General features: G+C 37.0%; 1 protein-coding gene across 2 annotated transcripts in view; it reads right to left on the bottom strand.

Annotated features, from left to right (window-relative positions):
- Window positions 1–23,223, bottom strand: part of PRKG2 (protein kinase cGMP-dependent 2) — a 106,567-nt gene that overhangs the window by 31,819 nt on the left and 51,525 nt on the right. Inside the window, exons 8-12 of one of the 2 annotated variants that reach the window (XM_028124225.2) lie at window positions 20,130–20,207; window positions 18,449–18,543; window positions 14,473–14,541; window positions 3,401–3,499; window positions 1,889–2,042 (exon numbers count right to left, since the gene is read on the bottom strand). In XM_028124225.2, the coding sequence (XP_027980026.2) occupies window positions 1,889–2,042; window positions 3,401–3,499; window positions 14,473–14,541; window positions 18,449–18,543; window positions 20,130–20,207 (495 nt within the window). The remainder of the gene's footprint in view (window positions 1–1,888; window positions 2,043–3,400; window positions 3,500–14,472; window positions 14,542–18,448; window positions 18,544–20,129; window positions 20,208–23,223) is intronic. The other variant, XM_028124226.2, reaches the window with a different exon arrangement.

Genomic DNA, 23,223 nt, shown 5'->3' with positions numbered 1-23,223 from the left:
GTAACCTTTTAACCACGTATCCCTCTGGGAGCTAAGTTTTATTCAAGTGCACACCCTTCCCTTTCATTGTAATTTCCAAAAAAGTTCACATATCTGGAACATGCTCTTAAAACGTTTGCATTATAACAAGAAAAACCAACTCTAGTTAGATTTAATGTTTATAAATCTATTCACTTTTGAGTGTGTGATATGAAAAACTTTGACCAGAATTGCCAAAAATTTTTCTTTCTTAATATGCACTTCTTTGATTTTCAAAACAAAACATATTAAATCAAAATCCATAGCTGCATTATCCAACATGACAGCAACTAGTCACATGAGGTTATTTAATTTTAAGTTAATTTAAATAAGAAATTCAGTTCCTCAGCTGCACTAGCCACATTTCAAAAGCTGGTGAGCTGCTAGCTACCCTCCTGGACAGCAGAAGGATAGAACAGTTCCCGAAGTGCAGAAAGTTCTTTCGCAGCCTGCTGCTTTAGATGGACAAACAAAATTTTCCCTTGAAAGGAAATAAAAAATTTTAATAAATATGTACTCAGGCTTATAACTCCATAAGCAGACTATATTTGATAAATAATGAAACTGTAAATTTGGCTGCACCCCTCATTTTTCTCACATTTGCCATTAGCTCTGCTTAGGATTTTTAAACCAATGGTGGAATTATTGTTTCAATTATTATTATCTAACTAAACTAACTAAAATATATATATATATATATGTATATATACATATATACATACATATATATATATATATGTATATATACATATATACATACATACGTGTATATATATATATATATATATATATATATATAAAACAGATCTCAGCATTGCTAATTCAATCCTTTTGCCAGGATCTTTGGTGAAAAATACCACTGCAGATAGATATTGCCCTTGTCTCTCCATATGGCATAAAAAATGTGATTTATTTCTTATGAAGAAATTGTTTTTCATTGCCCCCCATCAGAGAGGACGTCTTGATGGGTGTGAAGTGTATTATCGAGAGTCTCCTGGCAGCACTTCTGATCTGCTCATGTCCAGGGCCATCCAGCAAATGAAGGTGTCAGCATACTGCCCGAAGGTTAATGTACAGTGAATCGTTAAAAATCTGCTGGGCGAAGAAGGGCTTGGGAATAGCCAAGGGTTCAGAGCCATCTGTCTCCAGTAAGGTCACACATCTCCATTCTACGGTTTCCCCGGAGCACTTGATCCGACAGGACTGCTCTGTTACTCCTTGGAAGGTAGTTATAAAGCTCAGAGAGGTGGTGATGTGGAAAATAGAGCCAAAATCAGGCCGTACGTTCCCAGCTGTCCTGATCAACACTACAGAAGGCTGCTCCTCAAATATTCCCTTACAGTCATCTTCTTTTCTTCTTTTTCCTGATAGAAAATCTTGAGCAACCCAAGATGGGATAATGACAGCCAAATACGGACATAGCAGTGGAATTGTGTCAACTATAATATTAAAGATTTTATTTCTAATAAATAAACTTCCACTGGACACATTCTTCTTTTCTTTAGTATATAGTTAACGTGTCATGAGTATGTGTGTATACACATTTTCCTGTTAGAAAATACATTTTTAATGATTTAGAGCCTCTGGGAACGCTTACTTGGTACATTCTCCAATAATTATAGTCAAGAAAAGAATTCACAAAAGGATGTGACACAGAAGCTTGAAATCGCAGCTATATTATTACAAGTGACTTATTAGCATGGACTTGCTACTATACAACACGCAGTGAAAAATGTACTTTCTTAATTTCAGTTCAAAGCAACATTTAAGACAGCAATAACAATTCATATGTTCCTCCAAGATACACTGGAATATAAAACAAAAAAAGTCAAAAGGCTTCTCTCAGATGCTTGAAACGTAAACCCCTTACAAGCTCAACTCTTCCGAACCCACCAACGCCCAGTGTTGCGATAATCTCAAGGTTCTGGAATGGGGATGATGAGGAAAATCTGGCCACCTTCTCCTTCAGCTGAATCATCTCCAGAGAGAGTGCTTTGGACAGCTTCCAGTTAGACATGGATCTCCTGTATAAGAAAAGTGAAACTTTGCATACACCCCCTTAGTCAAGCCAGAGTCATGACACACATAAATTCCACTCGTGCAATAGTCTTATTTCTGCCAGGACTACTGCCCATAATTGCTACAAAGGCTATCTCAACTTTTATAGGATCAGATTTAGTTACATCTGGGGAGGAAAACAATAGAATAAACAAACAAAAAAATTCTCACACATACACAATAATAGATAAATGTCAAACTGATACAATGAGGTAAAAAGAGCTGAATTGTGTAGTATTTAAAGTCTATCTCAATAAATATGTGTGTGTGTTTTTTTAAGAGTCAGTGAGAGGAAGTAAAACCAGTGAGCCATTCCTTTTACTATGTACACAGGAGAATGCCACACTGAGAATTTTTGCCGTGTTTTGCTATTTTTGTCAGATTTTGAAGCTTTCCATGGTTGAACCAGAATGACTGCCTAGTAAAACATGAAAGATACATTTCTTACTTTATGTCTAAGTATCATTGTTTGGAAATACTCATTTTTCTTTTTAATTAAGATATACTGCTCTGATCTATATTATATATATATATATATATATACACACACACATATATATATTCATAAATTGTTCTTACTACAAAAGATCTTTAAGAACATAAAAACTGCAAATATATTCCTTGCATAAAAAGACAAAAACAAAAAACTTAGGAGGTCCTGACTGAATGTTCTAATTTAACTCAAATGTCAGTTTTCTAGAACTTTTGACTCCAGCTTCATTAGTACTACCTGGTGAATATATGCTTAAGTATTTACTCTACAAACTATAAAGAATTTTCAAATAATTTTAATTTTACAAAGTAGTTTTTCTCTTAAGCAAAAATTTTTCATCAATATTACTATATTTAGTCCAGCCCAATTCCTTCCTACACACACACACACACACACACACACACAGCCCAGGGCAACAGCTCCCTTATATTCTGAAATAATTCTGCCTCTCCTCCTAGCTCTTTACCTGGAATCAGAATGAACGGGTTACTCTAGTGCCTTGGCATTCCTGTTTGATTTCCAGGGGCAATATAGGTTTCATTTCTGAATAACATCCTTTTGACATTGGAAAGACAATGTCAAGCAACCATTTCCCAATGCCCCCTCTCAGGAAATGTCTCCCTCACATTACTACTCATCAACCCAAAATAAGAAGCTACTTCCAGACTAAAGTAACATCCATACCAGTGGTAAGTGGCATCTTTGTGCAAGAACAATTTAAAAGAACTGCCCCCAGTTTTCTAGTGCTGACACACTGAAAGTTACCACAGAGTGACTCACACACACTTGACAGAAGTCACATGCGGCTGAGGAAAATACTGCTTCACTTACTTTGCATGTCTTTTCTCATCATCACGGTTCAGGTTTGCCACATACCCTTCAAGGTATTTTTGGAGTTCTTCAAAAGTCCCGACTGTTTGGTTGAATGTTCTAAGTGAATAAAATAAATAGTTATCTTTGCAATTTGACATTTCCCCAGCTCTTAGAAGACTTTGTGTATGATTTTTGATGGCTTTGTAAATAGTTTTTCAATAATTTAGGTTACAGTAAAGTTGCCAAAAAATGTAGAATAGCTATTAGAAGTTACATAACTAATCCTTCAAGTCTGTGAAAGCAAAGATGAGAAAAACTTTCTGTAGTTTTCTGCCTTGTGGTTCAGGTTTACCAGCAATTTTTTTCAAGAAGATAGTGGAAAAAAATAGTCTATATAATCTATTTACTGAATCAACAGGTTACACGGGTTGCAGATTTTCCTGATTTCATCAAATTAAGCTATTTATTTAAAAATCAAGAATAAAATTTTTTGTTTTTATTTTATTATGTTATGTTAATCACCATACATTACATCATTAGTTTTTTATGTAGTGTTCCATGATTCACTGTTTGCATATAACACCCAGTGCTCCATTCAATAGTGCCCTCTTTAATACCCATCACCAGGCTAACCCATCCCCCCACCCCCCTCCCCTCTAGAACCCTGTTTGTTTCTGAGTCCATAGTCTCTCATGGTTCGTCTCCCCCTCTGATTCTCCCCTGTTCATTTTTCCCTTCCTATTTTCTTCTTTTTTTAAAAAAACATATAATGTACTATTTGTTTCAGAGGTAAAGGTCTGTGATTCAATAGTCTTACACAATTCACACAATTGTTTCCTGAGATGAAGAATTCCTCATATCAGTGAGGTTATATGATACATGTCTTTCTCTGATTGACTTATTTCGCTCAGCATAATACCCTCCAGTTCCATCCATGTCATTGCAAATGGCAAGATTTCATTCCTTTTGATGGCTGCATAATATTCCATTACACACACACACACACACACACACACACACATACATATATGTGTGTATATATATATACCATATCTTCTTTATCCATTCATCTGTCGATGGAAATCTTGGCTCTTTCTATAGTTTGCCTATTGTGGACATTGCTGCTATAAACATCAGGGTGCACATACCCTTTTGGATCCCTACATTTGTATCTTTGGGGTAAATGCCCAGTAGTGCAATTGCTGGGTGGTAGGGTAGCTCTATTTTCAACTGTTTGAGGAACCTCCATACTGTTTTCCAGAGTGGTTGCACCAGCTTGCATTCCCACCAACAGTGAGGGGGGTTCCCCTTTCTCCGCATCCCTGTCAACATCTGTCATTTCCTGACTTGTTAATTTTAGCCATTCTGACTGGTGTGAGGTGGTATCCCACTGAGGTTTTGATATGGATTTCCCTGATGCCGAGCAATGTTGAGCACTTTTTCATGTGTCTGTTGGCTATCTGGATGTCTTCTTTGGAAAAATGTCTGTTCGTGCCTTCTGCCCATTTCTTGATTGGATCATTTGTTCTTTGACTGTTGAGTTTCATAAGTTCCTTATAAATTTTGGATACTAGCCCTTTAACTGATATGTCATTTGCAAATATCTTCTCCCATTCTGTCGGTTGTCTTTTGGTTTTGTGGACTGTTTCCTTTGCTGTGCAAAAGCTTTTTATCTTGATGAAGTCTCAATAGTTCATTTTTGCCCTTGCTTCCCTTGCCTTTGGTGATGTTTCTAGGAAGAAGTTGCTGCGGCTGAGATCGAAGAGGTTGCTGCCTGTGTTCTCCTTTAGGATTTTGGTGGACTCCTGTCTCACATTCAGGTCTTTCAACCATTTGGAGTCTATTTTTGTGTGTGGTGTAAGGAAATGGTCCGGTTTCATTCTTCTGCTTGTGGCTGTCCAATTTTCCCAACACCATTTGTTGAAGAGACTGTCTTTTTTCCATTGGACATTCTTTCCTGCTTTGTCAAAGATGAGTTGACCATAGAGTTGAGGGTCCATTTCTGGGCTCCCGATTCTGTTCCATTGATCTATGTGTCTGTTTTTGTGCCAGTCCCATACTGTCTTGATGATGACAGCTTTGTAGTAGAGCTGGAAGTCCGGAATTGTGATGCCGCCAGCTTTGCTTTTCTTTTTCAACATTCCTCTGGCTCTTCGGGGTCTTTTCTGATTCCATACAAATTTTAGGATTATTTGTTCCATTTCTTTGAAAAAAGTGGATGGTATTTTGATAGGGATTGCAGTATATGTGTAGATTGCTCTAGGTAGCACTGACAACTTCACAATATTTGTTCTTCCAATCCATAAGCATGGAACATTTTTCCATTTCTTTGTGTCTTCCTCAATTTCTTTCATGAGTATTTTATAGTTTTCTGAGTACAGATCCTTTGTCTCTTTGGTTACATTTATTCCTAGGTATCTTATGGTTTTGGGTGCAATTGTAAATGGGATCGACTCCTTGATTTGTCTCTCTTCTGTCTTGTTGTTGGTGTATAGGAATGCCACTGATTTCTGTGCATTGATTTTATATTCTGCTACTTGACTGAATTCCTGTATGAGCTCTAGCAGTTTTGGGGTGGAGTCTTTTGGGTTTTCCACATAAAGTATCATACCATCTGCAAAGAGTGAGAGTTTGACTTCCTCCTTGCCGATGTGGATGCCTTTCATTTCTTTTTGTTGTCTGACTGCTGTGGCTAGGACTTCTAATACTATGTTGAATAGCAATGGTGATAGTGGACATTCCTGCCATGTTCCTGACCTTAGGGGGAAAGCTCTCAGTTTTTCCCCATTGAAAATGATATTTGCTGTGGGTTTTTCATAGATGGCTTTTATGATATTGAGGTAGGTACCCTCTATCCCTATACTCTGAAGAGTTTTGATCAAGAGAGGATGCTGTACTTTGTCAAATGCTTTTTCTGCATCTATTGAGAGGATCATATGGTTCTTGTTCTTTCTTTTATTAATGTATTGTATTATGTTGATTGATTTGCGGATGTTGAACCAACCTTGCAGCCCAGGGATAAATCCCACTTGGTCAGGGTGAATAATCCTTTTAATGTACTGTTGGATCCTATTGGCTAGTATTTTGGTGAGAATTTTTGCATCCATGTTCATCAAGGGTACTGGTCTGTAATTTTCCTTTTTGATGTGTCTTTGTCTGGTTTTGGGATCAAGGTAATGGTCTCATAAAATGAGTTTGGATGTTTTCCTTCCATTTCTATTTTTTGGAACAGTTTCAGAATACGTATTAATTCTTCTTTAAATGTTTGGTAGAATTCCCCTGGGAAGCCATCTGGCCCTGGGCTTTTGTTTGTTGGGAGATTTTTGATGACTGCTTCAATTTCCTTAGTGGTTATAGGTCTGTTCAGGTTTTCTATTTCTTCCTGGTTCAGTTTTGGTAGTTGATGCATCTCTAGGAATGCACCCATTTCTTACAGGTTCTCTAATTTGCTGGCATAGAGTTGCTCATAGTATGTTCTTATAATTGTTTGTATTTCTTTGGTGTTGGTTGTGATCGCTCCTCTTTCATTCATGATTTTGTTGATTTGGGTCCTTTCTCTTTTTGATAAGTCTGGCCAGGGGTTTATCAGTCTTGTTAATTCTTTCAAAGAACAAGCTCCTAGTTTCGTTGATCTGTTCTACTGTCCTTTTCGTTTCTATTTCATTGATTTCTGCTCTGATCTTGATTATTTCTCTTCTCCTGCTGGGTTTAGGCTTTATTTGCTGTTTTTTCTCCAGCTCCTTTAGGTGTAGGGTTAGGTTGTGTATTTGAGACCTTTCTTGTTTCTTGAGAAAGGCTTGTATTGCTATATACTTTCCTCTTAGGACTGCCTTTGCTGCATCCCAAAGATTTTGAACAGTTGTGTTTTCATTTTCATTGGTTTCCATGAATTTTTTTAATTCTTCTTTAATTTCCTGGTTGACCCATTCATTCTTTAGTAGGATGCTCTTTAGCCTCCATGTATTTGAGTTCTTTCCGACTTTCCTCTTGTGACTGAGCTCTAGTTTCAAAGCATTGTTGTCTGAAAATATGCAGGGAATGATCCCAATCTTTTGGTAATGTTGAGACCTGATTTGTGACCTAGGATGTGATCTATTCTGGAGAATGTTCCATGGGCACTAGAGAAGAATGTGTATTCTGTTGCTTTGGGATGGAATGTTCTGAATATGTCTGTGAAGTCCATTTGGTCCAGTGTGTCATTTAAAGTCTTTATTTCCTTATTGATCTTCTGCTTAAATGATCTGCTTATTTCAGTGAGGGGGGTGTTAAAGTCCCCCACTATTATTGTATTGTTGTCGACGTATTACTTTGCTTTCATTATTAATTGGCTTATATAATTGGCTGCTCCTATGTTAGGGGCATAGATATTTACAATTGTTAGATCTTCTTGGTGGATAGACCCTTTACGTAGGATATAGTGTCCTTCCTCATCTCTTATTATAGTCTTTGGCTTAAAATCTAATTTGTCTGATATAAGGATTGCCACCCCAGCTTTCTTTTGGTGTCCATTAGCATGGTAAATGGTTTTCCACACCCTTACTTTCAATCTGGAAGTGTCTCTGGGTCTAAAATGAGTCTCTTGCAGACAGCATATCGATGGGTCTTATTTTTTTTTTTATCCAATCTGATAGGCTATGTCTTTTGATTGGGGCATTTAGCCCATTTACATTCAGGGTAACTATTGAAAGGTATGAATTTAGTGCCATTGTATTGCCTGTAGGGTGACTGTTACTGTATATTGTCTGTGTTCCTTTCTGGTCTATGCTGCTTTTAGGCTCTCTCTTTGCTTAGAGGACCCCTTTCAATATTTCTTGGAGGGCTGGTTTCAGGTTTGCAAATTCCTTTAGTTTTTGTTTGTGCTGGAAGCTTTTTATCTCTCCTTCTATTTTCAGTGAGAGCCTAGCTGGATATAGTATTCTTGGCTGCATATTTTTCTCATTTAGTCCTCTGAAGATATCATGCCAGTCCTTTCTGGCCTGCTGGGTCTCTGTGGATAGGTCTGTTGCCAATCTAATGTTTCTACCGTTGTAGGTTACAGATCTCCTCCTGAGCTGCTTTCAAGATTTTCTCCTTTTCTCTGAGACTCGTAAGTTTTACTATTAGATGTCCGGGTGTTGACTTATTTTTATTGATTTTGAGGGGGGTTCTCTGTGCCTGCTGGATTTTGATGCCTGTTTCCTTCCCCAAATTAGGGAAGTTCTCTGATATAATTTGCTCCAATATACCTTCTGCCCCTCTCTCTCTTTCTTCTTCTTCTGGGATCCCAATTATTCTAATATTGTTTCATCTTATGGTATCGCTTATCTCTCGAATTCTGCCCTCGTGATCCAGTAGTTGTTTCTCTCTCTTTTTCTCTTCTTTATTTTCCATCAATTGTTCTGCTGTATCAGTAATTCTCTCTTCTGCCTCATTTATCCTAGCAGTTAGAGCCTCCATTTTTTATTGCACCTCATTAATAGCCTTTTTGATTTCGACTTGGTTAGATTTTAGTTCTTTTATTTCTCCAGAAAGGGTTTCTCTAATAACTTTCATGCTTTTGTCAAGCCCAGCTAGTATCTTTAAAATCATCATTCTGAACTCTAGTTCTGACATCTTACTAATGTCCATATTGATTAGGTCCCTGGCAGTCGGTAGTGCCTCTTGTTCTTTTTTTTCAGGTGATTTTTTTCCATCTTGTCATTTTGTCCAGAGGAGAACAGATCAATGAGAGAACAAAATGCTAACAGGGTAACAACGACCCCAGAAAAATATACAGTAAACAAATCAGAAGAGACCTTAAACCGAGGGAAAAGAAAGGGAAAAAAAAAAAAAAAAGAAAATGAAAAGGATAAATAAAAAAGAACATCAAAAAACCCAGAATATGATCAAATATGATCAGGCTGATGTACAGGTCAGTGCCACACACTAGATTTTGGGCGTATTTTGGTCTGTTAGAAGAAAGTGCTTCCCAAAATTTTAAAGAAAGAGAAACTTACAGAATATAATGTACAAAAATAAGGGTAAATATGATGAAGGGATGGACTATGACTTTAAAGATGAAAATTATAAAAGATTTTATAAAAGGAGTTAAGAAGTTGTTGAAAAAAGAAAGAAGAGGATAAAAAAAAGGGGGGAGAGAATGTGATCAGGCGGGAGACTAGAACAAACCCATACACCACAGATTTAGGGTATATTTTGGTCTGTTAGAAAAAACTGTATCCCAAAATTTTAGAGAGAACAACTTAAATATATATATATACCAAAAATAAGGTTAACTACTATGAAGGGATAGAATATGACTCTAAAAATGAAAAATAAAGATTTTTTTAAAAAGGGAGTGATAAGATGTTGGTTGAAAAAGGGAAAAAGAAAAATTCAAAAAAAAAAAAGAAAAAAAAGAAAATTAAAAAAATTAACTTTGAAAGACTAAAGAATCATGGGGAAAAAGCCATGATTCTATGTGCAGTATTCCCCTGGCACTGGAGTTCTGCTGTTCTTATTGATTGTTAAACTTGGTCTTGGCTGGCTGTTCTTGCTGATCTTCTGGGGGAGGGGCCTGTTGCCATGGTTCCCAAATGTCTTTGCGGAGGCGGAATTGCCCCACCCTTGCCGGTCCGGGCTAAGTAATCTGCTCGGGTTTGCTCTCGGGAGATTTTGTTCCCTGCAAACTTTCCGTACAGCTTTGGAGGACAAGAGTGAAAATGGTGGCCTCCCAATCTCCGCGCGATGGAGCCGAGAACTCGGGGACCCACTCCTCAGTGCACCCCCAGAGAAAAGCATTCAGTCACTCCCTCTCTCTGGTCTCCGGCCGCACTCCATGCTCACCTGGCCCGTGACCAAGCATTTCTATCTCTGGCACCCGACCCCGTGTGGAGTCTCCAAACCCAGCAGATCCCTGTGGTTCGCTCCCACGCCACTCCTCCTGGAGGAGGAAGGGGAGTTTCCCTGGATCTGTCACTTGTTGGTTCCCTGCTGGAAGAGCAGTGGCCCGACTGTGCCGCGGGTCATGGTTTATGGCAACCCTGAGCTGAGAGCCCACTCCTCGGCTCTGTCTCTGCAGCCAACTTCCCCGCTCCGATCCCTGGGAGCTCGGCCGCACTCAGGCAACCCCAGTCTTTCTGGGACCCCGAGGGTCCTGAGACCACACTGTCCCATGAGGGTTCCACCCCCCCACCCCCTTAGCCACTGGAGCGACGTCCCTCAGCGGAGCAGACTTCTAAAAGTTCCGATTTTGTGCTCCACGGCTCTATCACTTGCTGGTAGCCGCTGACGGAGGCCCCCTCCCCCGCCGTCTATCCTCCCGAATATCGCCTCGGATTCATTTCTTTGCACGTCCTACCTTCCAGAAAGTGGTCGCTTTTCTGTTCAGAGAGTTACTGCTATTCTTTTGTTCGATCTCCTGTTGAGTCGTAGGTGTTCAGAATGGTTTGATCCCTATCCAGCTGAATTCCTGGGACCAGACGAAATCTAGGTCTCCTACTCCTTCACCATCTTGCTCCTCAAGGATAAAATTTTTCTTTTCTTTTCCCTTGATAATACTCCTCATTTTACATTCCTTCATAATTAAATCCTTTTTTTTTTTTTTTTACTTTATCTCTGGTTCTCTGAGGCTCAGTCAACATCTTCCCTTGACCACTCTCGCCTCCACAAATCAGATGTCTTTGGCGTCAATTAATTTCACTACATTGTTTGCGGGAATTCTTAATCATAGCTTTCCCCTTAGAAATAAAGAATTGCCCTCCTCACCAAGTGAAATATATTTTCTTGACTATCTTTTCAATGCTTCCCCATCCCTACACTAGACAATCTACCTCAATTTGTGATTTTTAGAGTAGTTCTCTTCCTTACTGCAAAATAGTACCCTTCTAGAAACTGTGCTTTAATCTTCTTGCTGAATCTTAAGCACCTGAGCATAGCTAAATGAAAGGAATGAAAATTGACCTCAAAACACCTAGAACTAATAAACCAGACCCGTCTCATTACTGTACTGTTGCCATCTGTTGCCTGCCTAGCCCTGAAGACCTCTACCCACATTGAATTGGCCACCAATCTACATTTCCATTATTAAGCAGATCTTATATACCATGCTGGATATTTTCCATTTTTCCCTTCAGATCTACTCTCTCCTCTTTTCTATCCTCCTCTGTGGACTGTCCTTCATTGACTGTAGAACAGTAAGAAACAAGAGTATTGCCATGAAATTTTAAATTTCCAATAGTTGAAATTTTCAAGTAAAAGGGAAATACTTCTTGTAATTCATTTTGCTTTTATTTATTCTATGTCACCATTATTGGCCTGCTGTTAAACTAATTAAAGTATCGTAAACAAATCTCATGTTTAAAATGTAGGCTTACAGGGGCATCCCGGGTCCCTAGAAATTCTTCACAAACTCAAGTTAAAGCAAATTTAAACAGCTACAACATGCTAGCTGTAACAAACAGCCCATAATCACTTTGATGGTACAGCATGAGGTGTAATCACTTCCTTTGAGAGCTATCCCAACAACCAATGATGGAGATGTCACAAATCACACTTCCCACGTATTCAGAGCTACTGCCATTTTGCACATTTTATTACACTCTAAAAATAGGAAAACTAACTCTCCTCCTTGCAGTCATTCTATGCATTTTGAAAACAATGCATTAGGAAAGAAGAAATAAAGAGCCAAAGGCTTTCAGTCACTACATTTCATTGCAAGGATGGTGCCCTTTATTCAGGCAACATGTGGAGCCCTTCCTGTCTGCCAAGGACTAGGTCATTTGCTGGCCTTGCAAAAGCAGTGAACAAGGAAATGTTTCTGCTTTCATGAAGCTTACAGAAGACTGGGAAGACAAATGTTAAATAAAGCAATTATAATGTGAATGATGATATAAGGGTATATAGGGTACGGTGGGAGAATAATCATGGGATCTTAACCTAGTCTATTAGTCATAACTATGATGATGATATAACTCACCATTCAAGCTGAATACTTTTCAGAGTGAAAGGTGGTGCCAATAACAAATATGCTGGGACAATAAGAACTATCCAGGAAATCCAGGATGTAGGTCAACCTGGTCATACCTGATATTCAGCTTTTCTCACCCATAGAATAAATTCATGTAATATTTTAAGTCTTGAGCCTAACACAATACTCTGTACACTACAGAATCTCAGCTGTATACATGTAAATGGAACATTTTAAAATTATAAACTTCCAAATAATATATAAACTCTACAAAATCCTTGCATCCTTTTCGGGGATTATGAATACATGAGATATTGTATAAATACTTGCTTGTGTGGTTACAATGAAGAAAAAGGAAAGGAGTTCTTCCTTTTTGTCATATTTTTAGTCCCAGCATTTCAGAGCAATTTATAAGATTCTACTGCACAGCTAATGCTATCTAGTGCATGCATATATTTTTAATGAACTCATACACAAAACAATGCATTATTAGGACAATACTGTACCAATATATTTTCCATTTGTCAGATGGCATCCAAAGATTATCTTTATCTGAAAATATTTTGCACTTTCTGGCCCCCATGCCTTTGTTTTTAAGTTATACTTCACCTGGAGAGACTTTACACTTCCCATTTGTCTGAAAAATTCCTATTAATTTTTAAGCCCCATTTCCTCACCTAAAAAAAAAAATAAACCTTGCCCACTTTACGTCATTGTGACTGCTCCTCTTTCTGAACACATGCTATGGGAGCCAAATGGCACAGTGGAAAGAACTCAGAGAAATCTGTGCTCCATCACAGATGGCAATGCTGGGGCAACTCTACCAATACGGGACTTCCTCTTCTTATCCATGAGAGAGAGATTAAAATAATTTGAAGTGATATTAAGAATTATTGTTCTATGTGTGGTGATGGATGCTAACTAGACTGATTGCGGTGGTCATTTTGCAATATATACATCTTTCAAATCATTATGTTGCACACCTGAAAGTAATTTAAAGTTATATATCAATTATATCTTGATTACAAATAATAAATAAAAAAGAATTATTGCTAACTGGGTGTGTTAATGTTATTGTGGTCATGTATTTTAAGTAATATTTATCTTTTAGAGATGCTACTAAAATTTATAGATGAAATAATTTTATGTGGAATTTGCTTGAAAATAGTATGGAGAAGGCAGGGGGGGTGGCAAAGTGATACAGATGAGGCATTAATTGATAATTTTTGAACTTGCATTATGGGGTTCATAATACTATCCTGCCTGCTTTTTAATATGTGTGAAATTTTCCATAATAAAAAGATTTTTTAAATGTTCTAAAGTTCTTTCCAGTTCTAAATCTCCATAATTCTATGTTCAATATGAATGTTATGTTCAGTTAGCAATCAACTACATACTCCCTTGTGATACTTCTTGTCATTTTACTATTTTTTGCTAGTATTTCATATGAGTATGCCCTATTTCTTTGACTACACTAAGACATTTCTTAGACAATGGCCTAGCTTTGGTATATTTGAATTTCCTTTATTATATCTAGAAAATCAGTAAACCTACAACTGATTAATGAGAGACCTGAAGGGCCAGATTCAAATATGATTTGAAATGAGTTAAGGACACAAGGTAAGACTTTTTCTGAAAAACAACCTTAGAGATTAATTAGAGATTAATATTAACACACACCACTTGCAACTTACTACAAATGTTAAATTAAACCTTCTCTGGAAATACATAGAGCTAATGGCTATTTTATATTATGTTCAAGAGAGATATGTTTTATTAAAAAATTTTTTGACAGCTTAGAGCATTTTAGAAATAAATTATGGAATTGTTCAATATATTGTGTTGGGAAAAAAAATCCAAGAGTACTAATAAGCTTATTTCTCTGGAAGATGAAGAATTTAAATCAGTCTATCACTGATATTTATGTACAAACTTTGCACACAAACTATTTAGCCTGCAGCATCTACCACTGCCCCAGACAGATTCAGATCAGAAGGCCCAGTTCCTCCCCATGAATTTTAATAGAATGTACTCGCAGCTGAGGATTGGCCAGCATTTCTAAGTGGTGATGAATGAGAAGACAGATGGGCCCTTGGAGTAACAGAAGGCCAAGTCTTCAAAGGTGGCCGCAGCCTACCTTCTCTGACAACATCAGCATACTCACTCTCGATCTATAACTAGGCAAGCCACATCATTTTCTTCAGCAATAATGTTGGCTGATCTGACATCCTCACTGCAGACAGAAACAGGGAAGTCAATTTTCCACAGTTAGAAATTAAACATCCATTTTTATTAGAGAATCTACTTTTTTATGAAACACCATCACTTAAACCTTCCAAAGACTGCTTTTTTTTTTTAAACATCATAACGTATACTCTATCCCTTTCCAAAAAACGATTGGAAATGTGTCCCAATAAAGGTTACATATGCAAGAATTCAGACAAGATAACTGCACTGGGAACAGAGAGGAATCAGTGACTGTGACTGTCTATGGATCTCCTTCTGGGCTTTGTGTCAGCCAAAATAAAATACCTCTCCTGTGATCAAGTGGGAACTGCTAATTATAAGCAGCCAAAACTGAAATTAACGGATCAAAAAAATTTACTGGGAAAGCATTCAAGTAATTAACATAGAATAAAAAAAATCAAGAATAAAGCCCAAAGAAAGTGTTTTGAATACCATATCAACCAATGAATGATTTAAATAAACATGAAAATAATTTCATAAAGCCTAAGATGTACATTTTCCACTAAAATCTCTGAAATCAGAGCATGTCCTACAATTGATGATGAATCACAGTGTAATTAATAGGACTGTCTTTCTCAAGGGTACATAATATAATTGGCGCATCTCACAACTGATATCCTAGATACAATGAATTATGACATATGATCTAATGATGGTAAACTTAATGACCTAAAGGATACCAATACGCCAAGCACTGGGTAAAGTATTTCTTTAGAGACCTTTATTTGTATTAGTTTCCTCCTCTATAAGTTACAAACAAAAGATACTGAAAAATGGTACACCCAGATGGTACCCAGTGCTGTGAGATTCAGTCAAGGTAACTGGGAGGAACAAGGAGATTGAGACTGCTCTAAGCAACTTCATCAAAAATGGCATCACACAAAGTATATATAGTTCCTTCTTCTTCCCTTAGTGATGGAATAGGAAAAACTTGGTGACCCATTTCTCATTCCAAAGAAGTCCCTTATCCACATAGCTAACATCCAGGGTCCTTCTGATATAACTCATAGTTTCTCCCAAATTTACAGGGTCCTTGCTAGAAGACATTAGTGAAAACATTCCAGCTTGATGAGCTTTTGAGCTGAGAGCTGGGTAGCCTGTACTCAACTTGTATGTGTGTAGACATCTATATCTATATGTAGAGATAGATACACATACGTATGCATATGCATATGATCTTAGATACGAGCCAACTTGATTTGTGAGTTCAGAAAAACAAAGGTATGGCATCCCTTTCACTTGTCAGTGTCAAGACTGACTAGGAATATTCTCTGCAAACACTTTATAAATATTAGGGTTTATAAATACACATATGTTTCTTTCCTAATAACTGTATAAGTGCCATGGATAAATTTTTGCCCATAAAATGTTGCAAGAACTCTTGGGACTAATTGTCAAGTCCCAGAAATACACAGACTATAAGGAATATTGAGTCACCATCAGTGGCCCTAAAAAGTGATAGCAAAGAAATGCACAAAAATGTAAAAATATTTGTATCCAATGCTCCTTTTCCTTGATTTTAGCTTTATGCTTCCAAATGCCTGGGGAGTTGGGTATCTATATTAAATATAAATTCCCATGTTTCTCATGGGAAAACACTATAATTGGCTGGCTGCAACACATAGCATAAATTATTTCAGGTCCAGCAAAATCAGACAGTGTATTTCTTTCAAGAGCTTTTTGACTCTTATGGTGCATTTATAAAGTTCTCTGCACTTTCAAACTTCAGTTGTTTTTTTTTTTTTTTGAAGGTATGAGAAAAATAATCTAGTAATGTTAAGAACAAATACATTGAAGTTTTGAATAACAATATTACATAATTATATTACATGAACCTATTCATATTGTCACAACCAAAAAAATTTAAAAAGACAATTTCCCTGTTGTTGAAACAAGTTAATTACGAGCTAGAAAATGGGAAAAAACATTTTAGCTTGTCTTTAAATTCCATTTTTAAAAATAACCATAATCTAATTTACTAAGTTTAAACAGTTTTTCCTTTAAAAATAAGAGCTTCATTATTTTTAAATAATCAAATTTGTCTCCCAGTAATTTATGAACACCTTTTCTTTGCTCTATACTTAATATCATCACATACAAATCAGCAAAACTGGCACATCATGACAAAAATTTAAAGGAAGAAAATGAACAGAAATAATACTCGTTTTTTTAAATGTTGGTGTTTTTTCTAGTTTTAGAAATCTTGGTATTTTAAAGAGTGTAATCACACCACATAAATTTTCTTTAGATGATGTGCGGAAGAAACTGATTGAGAATGCAGGAGTAACTGTAGGGAGAAACATTTTCATCACTGATATGCTTTAGAACTACCCAAATGAATTACATTGAGGGTAGTCAAATAAAATAGATCACCCCACCACACTCACTGCATAGAAAGTTGTTAAGTTTGACATAAGACATGTTGGATGTTTTGAAAACAAATATTGTATTGAATTTAGTTTCTCAGGAAAAAATAAATTACTTTGTTGAAAAAAAAGAATACTCGTTTCTATAAGTACAAATTTAAATAAAAACCATTTAGTAATAACATAAAGTTTAAGTGATGTCTCAACTAATTTCAAGTAGTCCTTTAAAAACATACGTAACTCCAAAAAAGTATTGCTCAAAACTCTACACTTGATCTTAGTCAAAAGGCCAAGAAGCAATTCAAAACTCTAATTTGATCTTTTATAAGTTATTTATTTTTTTTTAAGATTTTTATTTATTTATTTGACAAAGAGAGACACAGTAAGAGAGGAACACAAGCAGAGGGAGTGGGGGAGGGAGAAGCAGGCTTCCTGCAGAGCGGGGAGCCCGACGTGGGGCTGGATCTCAGGACCCTGGGATCACGACCTGAGCCGAAGGCAGACGCCCAATGAGTGAGCCACTCAGTTGCCCCTAAAGTCATTTATATTTAAGAAAATGTGTTTTTTTTTTTTTTAACTTGAGGTTGTTTTCTGAGTCCCAGGAAGTACACAGTGTCTCCTGATACATTTTTTGATCTTTATAAATATTTCTTCCATAAGTTAGATCAAGAGTAGATAAACTCATCCATCAAAAGACGTAAGGTTCAGGTAGAAGTTTCATACACACTATTTTGAGTTGTTTCTAAAACTTGCAAAATAAGCTGATAAAAATTCTTTAGAAAATATTGCTTTTGGCATAATGATTTTAAAGCACACAAAATATGTAGTCATTATTCGATAATTTTTTACGAAGGGGAAAATGGCAATATTTCAAAACTTGGAAATACAAAAACTTATTCTTAAAGGAAAATTATAATTCTCATGTCTTTAGTCTCTTTCTTTTTTTTTATTATGTTATGTTAATCACCATACATTACATCATTAGTTTTTGATGTAGTGTTTTTAGTCTCTTTCTTTGACACTCTTTGCAACTAAAGATTCTAATAGAACACCAATTTTATTTTCACTAGCAAATTTAAGCTTTCCCCATTTCTTTTCTGTTCAAAATTAGTCCCCTTATTTCATGCATAACAATGAAATTTTTAGGGGCGCCTGGGTGGCTTAGTTGGTTAAGTATCTGCCTTCGGCTCAGGTCATGATCCCAGGGTCTTGGGATCGAGTCCTGCCATTGGGTTCCCTGCTCAGCGGGGAGCCTGCTTCTCCCTCTCCCTCTGCCTGCCTCGCTGCTTACTTGTGCTCTCTCTCTCTGTCAAATAAATAAAATCTTAAAAAAAAAAGAAGAAAGGAGAACAAAACTTTCTTTTAAAAAAATGAAATTTTTAGTATCCAGCTTAAAATTTTTGTTTAATTTCTGAATATTAGCTGATATTAATTTGGTAGCTCAATTTGACATCTCTAAAGGAGTAGTTGCACATGCAAAGCATTCAAAGAATTATTTATGTATGGTACAGAAATTCACAGATTTACCTGATAAGAGCTTTTTCTCCAAAGTATTCTCCTTTCTGCAGTGTTTTTATCAGTTGTGGTTGATCATGGCCCTCTGTGCTCTGGGTGACTTTTACCTAAACGATGTTAAACAATTAAAAAGAGAGGGGGGAAAAAAAGAAAAAAATGAGAATCTGAACACATATCCATTCAACCAGACCCTTTGGATCTATAAAAATTTGACTGAAATAAGGAAATAGACAAGCCTTTGCTTTAACTTTGTAGTAGTTAGGACAATCTTGCTACAGTCAACTCATTTGGAGGGACCGAGAAATTCTGTGATTTAACACAACCAAATGACTCCCCATCTGTAAGAGAAAGATTCTCCATTCAAATCCTACCTCTCAAAGTTAAAATTTTTTATGTGAACCCAGCGATTCCTTCCTAGAGATATTCAAGGCAAATAATATGGTCCTGTGGGAACTTCTATTATTTCAAAATCCAAAGAGAGTTGACAAAATAATCAAGAATAAGGCTAAGTGTCAGGAGTTTTGAATCTGGTGTCCATGATTGACTTGTTGAATCCCTTTACCCTCTAAAACTGGATGCAAAATGTGGATCTGGAGAAGGGTCATAACTTTCATGGGTGTCTCAGTGTGACCCATGACCCAGGAGAGTTTAAGAATTCCCACGGCAGAACTGAACAAAAACGTCAAATATTCCTGTTTGTGGCTAGAATTACGCCAATTCAACATAATAACGAGGGTTGTTTTGTGTTGGTTAGACATTTTGATTAGCATTTACCAAAGTTGCAATGAATTAAAATTTTAAAAAACAATAAATGTAATTTGTTTATTAGTCGGAATGCTTTCAAAGCATGGGGCAGGTTGGGGAGAAATGATAAAAAGTGTTTCTGAGTGTTGAAGAGTTTCTGAGGTTTGAAACTATTTTGTTAATCTTGTTTTCCTTCACTGGGTGCCCAGGTCAAAGTTCAACCACAAGTCAATTTACAAAGGGTAGTGCCTGACTCTCTGATGACAAACTTTTCCATGGAAGAAAGAACATCTGTAAAATCCAGGCAGGTTATAGATGTAGGTGCTCAAGCTTCACTCTGTCATTCAATATTTCACTAATGCCTTTTATCTCTGAGGAACATTGTAGAGATTCAACATAAACTGGTAACATGTTATCCACTTAGTATCTAAGTAAAGAAAAAGATCTACTGTATATATACTGGCATAATATTTTCCTCAGCATCTAAACCAACTTGTGCTATGATACATGAATTGAAGTTTGGAGCCATATTGTTCTATAGCTTCATTGCTGGCCACTGTTGTCCTCAACTGCCGAGTTCATTCTCCCCACACTTGTCACATTCATTGGATGGAAAAACTTTCCAGCCTGATCTTGGACCCTTGGGCTGATTGAGAATCTCAGATAAAAGAGATCTTAGAAAGAATCTAGTTATTTTATGCACAATGAAGAGAGGTCCAAAGAAAGTCAAGCGACATGCCTAGGATCACTAAGAAGTTACTGTCTCAGCTAGTACCCATCACAGGTCTCTTGCACCCCCAAACTCGGTGTTCAGACCAAACCTCACAGGACTCTTCTGAACAGAAGCTCCTTCACCTGTTCAGTGCAGAGATTTTCCATAGCATTAGTTCCCAAACTAATGGGAACTGACCTTTAGATTTACTTTAAGTAAGCTGTAATTAATATTTACCTTTCCTTTTGCTAAGATGAAGAAAGTACTTCCTTCCTCGCCCTCTCTAATAATATAATCTCCTTTGTCATAGTATTCCTATTGGGATGAGAGAGAAAGAAAAGGTTAAATCCAGTGGAGACATATAGATGAAGCATAAATGAAATTGAACTCTTCGTGTCTCTGAAATGAGCATCCTATGCCTCTTTCTTTTATTTGTTGCTTACTGTCACTGTAATCTTCTCGAACATTGCAGTCATAAGCTGTAGAAAAAGTACGGAGACTTTTGTTTTATTATGTGCATTTATGTTTATCTTTCCCAGAGAAAATTCACCTGGAAGACTCACTTTCAGGCATGGCAACTAAAGAACATGAAGAGAAATGAGAGCAAAACAATAATCACTGATATACAGGGAGCTTTCACCTAAATAATCTAAATACAAGCTGTTCAGTGATCTGTAATAGTCTGAATCTGGGTCTAGAGTTTAGAAAAAGATTATCTAATACACTGAAAATATTAGCCCTAGTGGACAGTAGGAATATCAGCCTCAATTTCTAATTCCTTGAAGAGCAAATGCTGGGAAAATCCTACCTACATAGTAAGTAGCTCTTGCATATGGATTCTTTTAAAAAATTTATCATAAAAGATCAACATTAGAACTTTTCACATGTAAATTGCATTCTTCCATGTAGGTTTATCCTCATGAAATCTCAAATTTTCACTTATTTCTTTGTTTCCCTCATGTATGTGTCTGTAATCAGAGAATTCTTGGGAAGGGAAAAGTAATTCATCCATTTGTCAGACCAAAAGAGCATTTCAGTCTCTTAGAAAACAAAAGATGGATTAAACTGTCCACCTCTACTTCACTTTAACATTGTCTCAAAGTCAGAGAACCAAAATGGATCTCTTAATTATTTATACAAATAAAAATGGGCCTGTTTAATTTATTTAAAAAGGCATAATTAACAACATAATAGCTCTCTCTTATTTTTCTTTTAGATTTGAAAATAAAATCCAAACAAAACTACTTTTGTGTCTGCTATATTTCAATGCCCTTTTTGGTCATTTATGCTTAAAACCTATTTACATTTTTGAAATAAATATGACTCCCAATACAAATAAACATACCCTTTATTTACAGAGCACTATGTACATTTTGTAAGACATTTCAACATCTCATGGAAAGGAGCATAATATCTTAGGGGAGAAAGTCCTTTGAAGCCAAACAGATGTAGATTCAAATCCCAATTCTGCTTTGAATTTCACATCCATCAACCCATAAAGTTCAAATAAGAACATTTACCTTCAAAGATTTAGAGAAGCACATTAGTTTTCTATTGCCACTGTAGCAAATAACCACACATTTCTTAGTGGCTTCCAACAACACTCATTTATTATCTCACAGTTTCTGTGTGTCAGAGTCCAGGGTCACCTGGATTTTTCTCAAGGGTCTCCCAAGACTGAACTCAAAGCGTCAGTCAGGCAGGCTGTGTTCCCTTCTGGAGGCTCTGGGGGAAAAGCCACTTTCAAGCTTCATCAGGCTGTTGGCAGAATTCAGTTTCTAGGATAGGGTCTCACTTCCATGCTGGCTGTCAGCCCCTTAATTCCTAGAGACCTCTCTGAGGTCCTTGCACAGAGCCCCTGTGCTTCATAACCAACAATGGCTCATCAAATTCTGCTTAGACTTGAAAGCTCCCTGACTTCCACTTCTGCTGCATCTCTCTGACTCTAGCCAGAGAAAATTCTCTGCTTTTAAGGGCTCATGTAAATATATTCATCCCACCTAGATAATCCAGAATAGTCTCCTTATTTTAAGGTCCTGAACCTTAATTACATCTGCCCAGTCTCTTTGGCCATGTAACATAACATATTCACAACATTCCAGGGATTAGGACATTTTTGGGGGGTCCATTCTGCCTACCACAATAAGCCAATTAAAGACCATGTTTCGACGCATTAAAAGCATCTGAAACACAGTAAATACTCAATTAATGATTGCCATGTTGAGGAGGAAGATGATTATGTTTTGCTTAACTGTTACTTAAATTTTCTATGCCTAAGTTTACTTTTCTATTGAATTAAAATGGCATGACCTACCACACCTAATATTGAGATAGTGTATCTAAAGCAACTGGTAGCACATTTGATAAACATTGGGCACCTGGTGACTGAATTCCTGTGAAAGAGACTGTGAACTGGTCATCAAAGCCTTCCACATTATACATGGCTGTCCAGGTTGACTGCACTCCTCAGCCTCTCTGTTAGTTGTAGCATGTGATTAAATTCTAGCTAAAAGAACCTGAGCTATGTGATGGGTGCCTTCCCCGGGCAAGGTCCATGAGCTGTTTCAGGCATGTGTCTTCATAGAGAGATCTTGGGAGAGGGATCATCTAGACCTTAGCTTGAGTTCCTGAATGACTTCAGGTAGCCACCTGGGACTACCTTCCCTGGACTGTTATGTAAGCAAGAGACAAATCTCTACTTTATTTGGAAAATGATATTTTTAGTTTCTTTTATCCCAGTTTGCTTACTCCAACTCTCTATTCTCTCCTGTTTTATCTTTATCACAAACATTCATCACACAGAAGCTTAATTTTACAGTTGAGATGACTATGAGCCTTGGTTTTTGAGTGACCCCACTACACAGTTCAGCATTTTCATTATGCAGCTACCGTTCAATTCTCTTTCACTGGGACTGATGGTGTCCTGTTAGATGTCCCTGTTACAGTCTGTTCTAGAGTCTCTCCTGTTCCTACCCCAATCTCAGTCCCCACCACTACCTACATGGAACAGAAAGAACATGGAGAATTTCCAAAGTGCTGGTAGGCTGTTCTTCAGTTATTATAAAGCCTTTGGTGTGTGTAGATGTGTGGCTCTAATTCCTTTCAGTCAGAGAGGCTAAAGGGAAGCTTGAAAGGGAACACTGAAAAAGAGCTTTATTGTTTCTTAAGGGGCAAACTTCCTAGTGGTATTTTTCCTAGGGATGGTTCTTTGTCACCCAAAACCATGGGAGGAAGATAAATAATACCTCCCAATGGGTTGACAGTAACTTCACAGATCAGAAAGGCTGTGGATGTAGGTCAGACCAAAAATATATAGTGGTAAGTACAGGCT

The sequence above is a fragment of the Eumetopias jubatus genome, unplaced genomic scaffold (assembly GCF_037043125.1).
Source record: "Eumetopias jubatus isolate StellerSeaLion01/CBP00866 unplaced genomic scaffold, mEumJub1_p1.0 scaffold_2, whole genome shotgun sequence".
Classification (NCBI taxonomy): domain Eukaryota; kingdom Metazoa; phylum Chordata; class Mammalia; order Carnivora; family Otariidae; genus Eumetopias; species Eumetopias jubatus.
The sequence above is the reverse complement of the archived record's forward strand: the minus strand, read 5'-3'. Positions and strand labels throughout refer to the sequence as shown.